A 10,468-nucleotide genomic window follows, 5' to 3' on the forward strand; every position below is an offset into this window, starting at 1 on the left:
GGGTTTACATCCCTGTCTGCCCAAAAACGGCCCAGTATTCATATCGTATTCATCATACGATCCAAACATTTGGACTACCTATGTTGTAAATGTAATATCTTTTCATTTTACACATCTATTGCACGTCTGTCCGTCCTGGGAGAGGGATCCCTCCTCTGTTGCTCTCCCTGAGGTTTCTCCCATGTTCCCCTTTAAACTGTGGGTTTTCTCTGGAAGTTTTTCCTTGTACGATGTGAGGGTCTAAGGACAGAGGGTGTCGTCGTATTGTCATACTGATATTCTGTACAAACTGTGAAGTCTACTGAGACAAATGTAACATTTGTGATATTGGGCTATATAAATAAACATTGATTGATTGATTGATAATACTATGTGGTCAGAAAAAGTTAGAATTGTGTTTTGTGATGCTGACCATCACCTTGGACCACCAACATCAGTAAGTGTAGTCTTAAAGAGGCCCTGTTCTGCTTTTTGGAGTGTTCCCTTCCCTGTAGTGTGTAGGTTATTGTGCAAGTAAATGGTCTGCAAAGGCTAAAATCCAGTGGTGAACCGTGTCTATCACAACTGGACCTTCTGTAGACACACACCCCCCGCCGTTATAATGTCCGTTTTTTCACTGAATTGTCGTCTTGAAAAGGGTACTCACAACAATTCCGCAACAACTTCATCTTCACCTGTTGCACTTGTCATTCCAACATTAAAAACAATAAAATGGCATGAATTGCTTCGTCGCATTCATCTGAACCTCTGTCTCGAGCCAGTTAACTAGCGGGCCTTCTAGAGTACCCTGGAACCGAGGGAAACTCTGAAAGAATACGCCCATTGCCTACAAATCAATATATGATTGGTTGATCAAACTGTCAGTCCAAACGTACGCTCTCATTATGTGCAACGGCCAGGGCATTCTATCAAGGATGTAGAATACCTTGGTTGAAGGATATTCTACCCAGAGACCCAGAACAAGATCTGATTGGTTGCTTTCTTTTCTAACACAAAACCACTGAAATGCGTTGTGCATGGTCCGAGAAGGACAAACAAATCAACGTAACACTCTAATATTACAGATCAATAACACAGATTCTCATTTATTCATATAATTAAATCGATTTTTTTGTTTGTTTTATCCAAGTGTTCCAGGGTAGTCTCTGAATACCTTGAAGGCCCTGACGGTTTGCCACTGCTAAAATCCCAGTCTACACCAGAGGTAGTTTATAATACAAGTCTGGTTGGAGTACCAGATGAACGAGTTGTTTGGTAAACAGTAGAAATACTGCGCTCATGTTGGAAAGCGATCTACCAGGAATGTGTGCTTGCAAGTCTGTGATTGGTCAATGCAGTGGCTCACTTGGATTACGTCATATCACATTGCAGAAAGAGTTGAGCTGAAGTCAACTACAATGTGGTCTTAATGGACCATGACTCAAGATGTGGATTGACTTTTATATCCTGGCTGACCAACCCTATCGGATAACCAGTGTTACAGAGATGGTCACAAAACATCCATGTTGGTGCAGATGGTTAACTGCAGAACATTATCAAAAAAGGCACTCGAGACCATCTGAAGGTCGCTTAAACTTTCACCTGGTTACAAAACTACTGTAGCTGCTATAAATTCAGTGAACCGTTAAATGATCTGTTCAGAGTCTCTCGAGTGGTGAAACCGCTCACATTACAGCATTTCAAGATGAGTCCTACACCCCCCCCACACAGTGGTTTCAGGTACAGTGAAGCAGTTTTTTGTACCTTGGCGTTGGTAACGTCTGTGTCCATGGGGTGTTGGGCTTTGAAGATTGTCTGGACCTCTTGCTGAGGACTGAGGAGACGGAAGAGACAGCATAATGACTTATTAAAAGGGTGAAAACTTTATTTAAAGGAATATTTCTACAACAAAATTAAAGGTTGTTCATCCTTTACTTTCATAATTTTCTTTACAAATTCAAGTTAATGGTGGGTGAGAACCAATTATAATGTTGTGGATTAAGCATTCTTTTAATATGAATTAGGTACAGGTAATTTAACCTAAAACTTAGGAGAACAGTCAGAAGCAGCTCAAAATAAAAGGCCAGCTACCCGAGTGTTGCACAATGTTTGGCCTGGATAATCCAGATGTTTTTATCCTCTTGGAACAACATCTAATATAAAACCGGCCATCTGAACCTTTGTATTACTCAATATAAAGATTATTTCTTTGGTAAATTAATACATTATTTGGTCCATAATTCATTTAAAAGAAAATCTCATTTCTCGAAGCCAAAGTTAACATATTGAAATAGCTTCTTTGAGATAAAAAACTAAATATATTTGACACATTTAGCTTATGGAAGGTAAAAGAAGCAATGTGTGTCGTCAGTACTAAATCCTACCTATTGCATTAGTAATCGCAATATGAGAACGTGATTAAAATAATATGCTTATGAATGGACTAACATAGCCACTAGTGTCTTACAGGCCGACAACATGAAGGAGATCAGATTTAATTAGAGGTGGGGGAGGACAAAAATGTGTAAACACTGCAGGATAAAGGTCCCGAGCAGCCGCAGAGTAATGTCTGCCACCTAGTGGTAAAATGTGTAATGTTTGGCTTAATATCAAATCCATTTGGCCTTTTTTTTTCTTCTGTAAACTCTTGCATGCTCATAGACCAGGGATCATCAACTAAATTTGTCCAAGGGCCCAAATGTATCCAATAGACACTTTTGCGGGCCAGCGATTTTAATATATAGCCCAGAATTTTAAACCGGTTGAAGTTGATGACCGGGGAGGGAGAGCACGCTCGGGTACTGCGGAGTGCATAACGCTGACTCTTCATGCTAACGAAGGATCACTTCTTCTTCAGGGCAGGGAAGGCTACGCAGTACGCAGTCTACTTTCCCGCAGCTGCTGCCTCTCTGGTGGACTCCGGTAATGCACATTACCGATAATGCACATTACCGATAATGCACATTACCGATAATGCACATTACCGATAATGCACATTACCGGTAATGCACATTACCGGAGTGGGGGGTGAACGCACTAACCACTCCGCCAACGCCACATTCACCCCTGCCGTGCAGGCCGGATGAGAATGTCTGGCGGGCCGGTTGTGGCCCGCCAGTTGATGGTCACTGTCATAGACCAATGCTATGGAAGCACGGGACCGTGGTGCATTGATGATGTAAAGCAAGCCTTACACTCCGAGCTGCTTCCAGCGCTGGAAGAAGTCTTCTGATGTCATCTCCGTGGGCTGGAAAAACTTGTTGAGCATCACAGGGAGTTTCACTGCGATGTTCTGAAGAGTTCCCCCGTATCTGTTCACACACAGAGTCGGGAATGAGCACATAGAGGAACCTGATACACGAGAAACAAAAGTTTGATTCAGACACCGACCTGAACTGGACGTTGAGGACCGGTGTGTCTGAGAAGTCTGACAAACACTCGATGTTGAGGATCTGCTGGAGCTGAGCCCCCCCTTCCACTGTGGGGTCCACTGGCATAGTGTGGACGTTCAGCTGTGGGGATAAGGTCAAGGACTCCACAGGCAATTAAATGACACTGGCAAACATAAAAAAGCTTACCACCCATTCACATCGTAGGTTTTGTTTTGTTTGAATCTCGAATTGTTTTTATTGACAGTTTGAGTGGTATGCAGAGAGTCCTTGACAATTTTACACTTCATTTGGATGTTTTGTATGAAGTAAGGTCAATTACCCTTGGCACACCCCCAGTTTGGTGAAACAGATGGGAGTTATCACATGGAGGCCAATACTAATGTACCGCTGTGGTCAGGGGCAGCAGGACAAATATTTTAGGAACATAAAAGAAAGGCCTACCAAGAAAGACAAATAGATCTTTGTGTAAGTGTATGCTATATGGAGAATGCTTTCACTGCTTGCCATGTGACAGCTAAACAGTCCACATTTCCGAAAGGGAGCTGGGAGTTTTCTATGCTCTCAAACATACCCATCAGACTCCATTGAGAAACAAATACAATTCTACAAAGCAGTACACAGGAGTTGCTGATATAGTGCTGTCTTCATCAGTTAGCTTGTTTGTGTGATTGTGACTTTGTTGAATCCAAACAAACCAAAGGCAAGCATTAACTCAAACAAACTGAATGGTGGAGGCAGCAGTTGACCAGCATCACAACATCATGTTTTTTTTCAGATTGTGTCTGGTGGCATTGGTGAGAGCATAGATGGATATACCGGCATCAGTTACACGTCGGAAAGGGCTGTCTGACAGCAAGGTAAAGCAGTGAAATATTCTTAATATAGCTTACACTTGTTAACAAGGTCTTAGCACTAGTGGGCAGTATATTGCTTTGCCTTCCTGTCACAAATCCTGTCTGTTTCTCCAAACTGAGTGTGGGGAAACTACCATTGAGTGGTTTTAATACACCAACCATGAACAACCTCACACAAACGATCCCTTTAAGTACACTCAGGTCTGTAAGAAGAAGTCGGAGCAGTGGAAGGATATGAGTCTTGAGTGTGTCGCTGCTTGTCACTGATGAGGAGAAGCTGAGGAACTGGGAAGATGTCTTGTTGCCGTAGAACACGTAAATGCGACCTGTGGGAGGATAGAAGGTAAACTATCTACACTATGCACTACATTTCAAAGTCATATGATTACTCATCCCATTTCACATGTTATTTTCTACATCTCTAATGCTACCAACGGATGAGATTAGAAAAAAAAGGAACAGATGCAGAACTCATGCAAAATAAATACTGTTGACTAGTATCTACTTACCGAGGTTCTGCCTGTACTCAGACTTCAGTCCGATCTGCAACAGCTGGTTCTCAAAGATAACACCGTTGTTCTTACAAACAAACCTGGAATTTAAAAAAGGCACAGCATGATTATAAGGGTTAGGGTCCAAAAAGAGCATAGAGAACATATGGTTTGCACTTTGTCAACCCATATGCTTAGTTAGGGGGAGGTTTAGTGTGCTGATCATCAGATCGGGGGGGCAGGGAAGCACAGGTTCAATCTCACCTTGACCCCCACCACAGTCAACATGCCCTTGTGTCCTTGGGCAATACACCTCCCCCTAAATTGCTCCCTTGGGTATTGTCTACAGTAGTCAATGAATTACTATGTCCAATATATTTAATATGTATGTAAAGCGCTTTGAGCACTTGGAAAAGTGCTAAAATAAATTCAATGAATTATTATTACTTCGTGTCAAAATGTAACGCTAGCAGAATATTTCAGATTAATTGTAAAAGATGCAGACAGGCTTTTCAAATATGTACATATAAATCGTAAATCCTTAATTGATCCAATAGCCGTAAAAATGCACATGGTTTCAGCAGGGCCATTGCAGATACAAAAGGCTAAGATAAGATGACTAAACTAACATAATCAATACAGAGGCATGTACATGTTGATACAATTAAATCAAATATGTACCATCTATGGTAAAAAAAAATTAAAAAAACATACAAGGGGAGTGAGAGTTTAGCAGGTGAAATGGGTCCAATAAAATAAACTATCCAGTTGCATTATGGGAAATGCAATATCCAGTACTAGAGAATAGTGGCAGGATACCTCAGCATCTGTAGTTTGGATTTTCTTATATTAATCTGTTTCATACTAAATCACAATTTCATATTAATATATATCTCACCTGGAGAAGTGTTCCTCGCACACATCAGTGGGTCCGGGTCCGGGTCCGGTGGTGGGGGTGGGTGCGGGGGAGGAGAGGTCTGACAGGACGTCCACTAACAGACTAGCTCCAGCTGCAGGGCTGGAGTTCATGTTCAGCAGGTCTGTGAACGGGTGGCTGGGGGCCTGCCAGAGAAACACCAGCAAACATGCACTGTTACACACCGAATACACACGAGCACAATAAGGGGAGGACGTTTTTCATTGCCATATCTACACTGTAGCTACTGTGCACATGACTATAGAGTGGTGCAGGGGTGACGTATTTACCCGGAAGTAAGCTGCGCATGCGTTCCCTCGACAAAAAAGCAACGGGATTTCTCCATAGGAATTTGGAAAATAGCTCGAAATAAGGTCTGTGGAAAACGAACCTGTTAGATAAATGCACGTTTTTTTCAGCCGGATAATCTCCACATGTTTAACCTACTTTTATAATTTTCGAATCATAAATCTAGTCGCCAGAAGCAAAATGCTAACGTTATGCTATAAACGAACTACAGTCTAGTACAGCAGGGTCGCACGACTTCAACGTCAAGCCAACTTAAGATCGATATTCAAAAATACCGATTCAAAATTGTACAAGTTGAAGCGTTTGTTTTAACAGTTTGCAGGAGGCAGGAACTTGCTTTCAAGCAGACCAGGGGCAGACAAACTTAGAGGAGTGTTTACGTGTTCGGCGTAATGACGTACAACGTCCTCGACAACTTCTGTAGTCCTAATCAGCCACTTGGTAACAACCATCGTTTTTCAGACACGTAAACTCTTCAGAAATCACCAGTGGGGTCACTGCGGATTTATTTAATGTCGTAAAAGAAAACATGATCCGTCTCTTAAATGTTTGTCAACCACAGACCTTATTTCCAGCTATTTTCCAAAATCCTATGGAGAAATCTATTGACTCTTTGAGACGAGGGAACAGGAAGTGGTTAAAATGCTAACTCACTTGCGGGTTTTAGGACTCGTCACTGCACCATTCTATAAAGCAGGGGTGTCAAACTCAAATACACAGTGGGCCAAAATAAAAAAAATGGGTACTAGTCGAGGGCCGGACTGGTTCAATGTTTATTGCAAAACTTATTGAAATTAACTTATTTCACATATTAAACCTGGAACTAACAAAGCTTAAATTATTGTCTATAAAAACAACATTAAACATTAAATAATCAGTTAAATTCATTTCTTATGGCTCTATCTGCAGCTTTTCCGGAGTCATTTCTTATGATTACATTTTTCCACAGGCCAACAACAGCTTCAACAAAACAATTTCCCTCAAAGAAGAAAACAAACTAGTGATGGCTAAGCCTCAAGCCAATACTTGGCATCTCATCTTGGGGCAAGTTCACTCTGTTGGCTCAGGCTCTGAGCAGAGGAAACCCTCAGGATGAGTGAAGGTTGCGGAAATATACGCGCGGGCCAGATCATATAGTAATTCAAAATATCCCGCGGGCCGAATTAAATCCACCAAGGGCCTGATTTGGCCCCCGGGCCTTGGGTTTGACACATGCTATAAAGCCTGAGCTGGAACTAAGGTGTCGTTTTTTTACACAAGTAGTAATTAACTATGAGGGCCACAATGCCAGGCTAAATACAATTCTAAAAATAATGTAATAATTCTGTGATTTCGTACGAGCTGAAACATTTAAAGCGGAACTGAAGCTCATATGGAATTGCACATTTCGGCACAGACCTCCACCTTAAATATAATATAATACACTGCAGTTTGTATAATATATTCATTGTACTCCTTTTTTAAGTTAGTTCTATTGGTATATTTATATTTGGTGTAAAAACTTGTCTTCATTCCTTGTTCGTAATGCTGAATATTTTCAAAATAATCATTTTCTTTTAAATAATATTTTATAATGGTTTATGTTTTCACCAAAAACACTAACACTTGTATGTATAAACGAACCTGGCAATAATCCGATTCTGATTCTTAGACACTTGGTCAACTTCGGTAAGGGGCCGATGACTGAAGATCTTTAGACTAAGTACGGCTGTACTGAATAGTTAGCATGCTCATTTGAATGGTGAATTTCAAATGAACACATACACATTTGAATGCTCGCCAGCTTTGTTATTGGCTGACATTAATTATTAGGTTAGCCTGTATTGTGCACAACTGCAGATAAATATGGGGGTACCACAATATAATTACTATTTACTAAAGCTCCCCTTATTCTCCGTCCCCCTCCCATCTCTCTGGTCTGTTNTATTTATTCTCTCTCACACACAACCTGCCACTAACGTTAAACCCCTTTACTATTCAATTAAACACATTCAATGTTTATTTATTGTAAAAGCAATGGGGCTATTTTAATCTCATACACACACACACACACACACACACACACACACACACACACCGCCTCATTCCGTTTTCATTTACTCGTTCGTTATCTGACCAGCTTCAATCTTGTAGGCTACTCACTTCGTTTCTTGTAGCCCTCGAAAGGGTTTTGGAGGTTGATGCCTCGTGAACGTGAGTTGTTTGGCTTTCTTGTCCGCAGCAGCAGAAAGCATTTTCGAATGTTTGAATGAATCAAAGTGGGTCGTCACCGTCGATTTTCTCTTATGCTCCAACACACAGTTGCACGGGGTGCAGAATAGTTTCCCCCCACTTTTTGCCCGGTCTTCAGTAGAAATGTTCGTCGGTAAATGGATTAGATTTTTTCATCTTGGTGTTTTCTCTATCGTGTGAGCTCCACACGTTCACTCTATACAGTGTTGTTTACATTCTGTGATGCGCGAGCTGATGACGTCAAGAAGAGTTAACTTTTTTTTTCTCTCAACTTTGTGTGGAAAAATGCGGGGATTATGCGGCCTTTTAGAAATCTGCGCCATTTTGCTGATTATGCGGTAAATTCTGCGATCGCAGAATCGCGTTTTTCTGGAGGGTCTAAGAAGCATTCGTTTCACTAAATCACTGATTCCAAACCTAGGGAGGTGTTGTTGATTCTAAAAGGTATCGACACTTTTAATAAACAGTTGGCATATATCTTAGGACTTCATTTGTTCCTGTGAAGATACCTTTTTAAAGTTTTCAAATTTGAATGATAGATACAGATAATAATAATGATAATAACACAGGCCAAAATATGTTTTAAATGGTTTCATTAAAATAAAAGTAATGCTAATCTTTAATGCAATATTCACATTTACATAATTTGCTCAAAACTCATTGGTTAATGCACTATCCTGCAGTTATTGAGTTCACTATTTGGGTTTATTGTACAGTTTCACCAAATGTTTAGTGCTGTCAATGTTATGCATTGACTTATAATAAAGGGGCCACTTCATTGAAAGGGTTGGGAATCAGTACCCTAAAATATACACATAGAACATGTCACTGTGGTCACTGTAGTTCTCTAAAGTTGTGTCGGTTCTCAATTGAATGATCCTCAATCTAATAAAAACCTCACTTCGGGTTGTTTCGTAAAGTCTGATCACTTATCCGTGAACTCTTCTCTGTGATTCAGGGGTTTCCAACGAGGCGCGGTTTGTCTTCACCATGCAGAGCATCGTAATGCCACAGAAACTGAAGGGAACCCTCACCTTCATCGTCAAGGTGTGAAGAAAGAACAAATACACTGGAAAATATAAAAAATATGTATTCCTGAAAACAAACATGATCTGTTTTGGTAGCATATTTAGCATAGCTTCTATAAAGTGTTGTTAAACTGTCCGTGCTTTTTTTTCTTTAACGCTCTGATATGTTAGATTTTTAAGAAGCATTTTCAACGCAGTAGTTTGCCGTAATTTACAGAAGCTGTGTACTTCAAGGGATCCTAACCAGCTATACGTTTCATTTTGGTAACTAACGCTTTCCCCCAGAGCTCTCTGCAGGCCCCTCAGGCCAGAAGAGAATTGTTAAAGTGCCACGTTGCTTTCTCATTGATGATCTGTTCTTGTTGTTCCCACAGAATGAGGACTCCTCCACTCACGAGAAACTGGAGTTCAAACTGCACTTTACCTGCACCTCCTACTTAATCACTACTCCCTGCTACAGGTTAGTTTGTTAAGTGTCACAGAGAATTACAACCAACATTATAAAGGAGGAAAAACTTCATTCTCACCATTTTTTGCATTCTTCATAGACTCCTTAAACCCGTCTTTAAAGTAAACTTGAAGGGTTGGCAGTGTTGGCCGTTTGGCTTCAGGACAGTGCTTGTTGAGAGCCTAAAATGCAAAACATTTGAAATGTACGATTGACTGTGACACTAGAGGAAAAGTCAGTCGGTCGTCAACCACAATTTATCATCTGAAGATAATTAAAAAATGCCACAACTATAATAGAGATCTGGGTATTGGTTCCTGAGTTGTCTTGGCTCTTCCTCAAGTATGAATTGAATACTGAGTTTGTTTTATTCGTCCAGTGATGCGTTCGCTAAGCTGCTTGAGTCGGGCGACCTGAAGTGCAGCTCCGTCAAACTGGAAGGAATCAGCATGCCCTTCCACCACCTCCTGGCCAGGATCTGCTTCCACCACCATTTCTCTGGTACACACACACACACACACACACACACACACACACACACACACACACACACACACACTAGGGGTTTCACAACTACCAATATTTACTAGTCGACACGTTTTTCAAAATAGCAGTCGACTAGTCGTTACGTCATAATAAAGACACACAAAGAGAGGTGTACAACTGTATTTTATATTGGAACTCATACAGTAACATTAAACACTGCATTTTAATTTGTGTTACATGGCTGAGTAAATAACAAACAGTAACTGGACTCACCAAAATCGACAGCAAAAAACTCTTGTTTACATAAATGCCACGTAAATCCAGTGCGCAACA

The 10,468-nt window shown here is 40.8% G+C and overlaps 2 protein-coding genes across 3 annotated transcripts in view; one reads left to right on the forward strand and one right to left on the reverse strand.

The window, feature by feature from the left end:
- The window catches only part of ptpn9a (protein tyrosine phosphatase non-receptor type 9a), a 411,924-nt gene that overhangs the window by 366,189 nt on the left and 35,267 nt on the right, over positions 1-10,468 (forward strand). The window lies entirely within an intron of this gene.
- The window catches only part of ap2a1 (adaptor related protein complex 2 subunit alpha 1), a 114,788-nt gene continuing 105,906 nt past the window's right edge, over positions 1,587-10,468 (reverse strand). For both annotated transcript variants that reach the window (XM_010793950.1, XM_010793947.1), the window contains 6 exons: positions 5,615-5,778; positions 4,735-4,817; positions 4,462-4,551; positions 3,370-3,493; positions 3,174-3,290; positions 1,587-1,813 (listed from right to left, as the gene is read on the reverse strand). In XM_010793950.1, the coding sequence (XP_010792252.1) occupies positions 1,606-1,813; positions 3,174-3,290; positions 3,370-3,493; positions 4,462-4,551; positions 4,735-4,817; positions 5,615-5,778 (786 nt within the window). In that variant the 3' untranslated portion in view covers positions 1,587-1,605. The remainder of the gene's footprint in view (positions 1,814-3,173; positions 3,291-3,369; positions 3,494-4,461; positions 4,552-4,734; positions 4,818-5,614; positions 5,779-10,468) is intronic.

This window comes from Notothenia coriiceps, unplaced genomic scaffold (genome assembly GCF_000735185.1).
Source record: "Notothenia coriiceps isolate Sejong01 unplaced genomic scaffold, NC01 NC01_scaffold00037244, whole genome shotgun sequence".
Classification (NCBI taxonomy): Eukaryota; Metazoa; Chordata; class Actinopteri; order Perciformes; family Nototheniidae; genus Notothenia; species Notothenia coriiceps.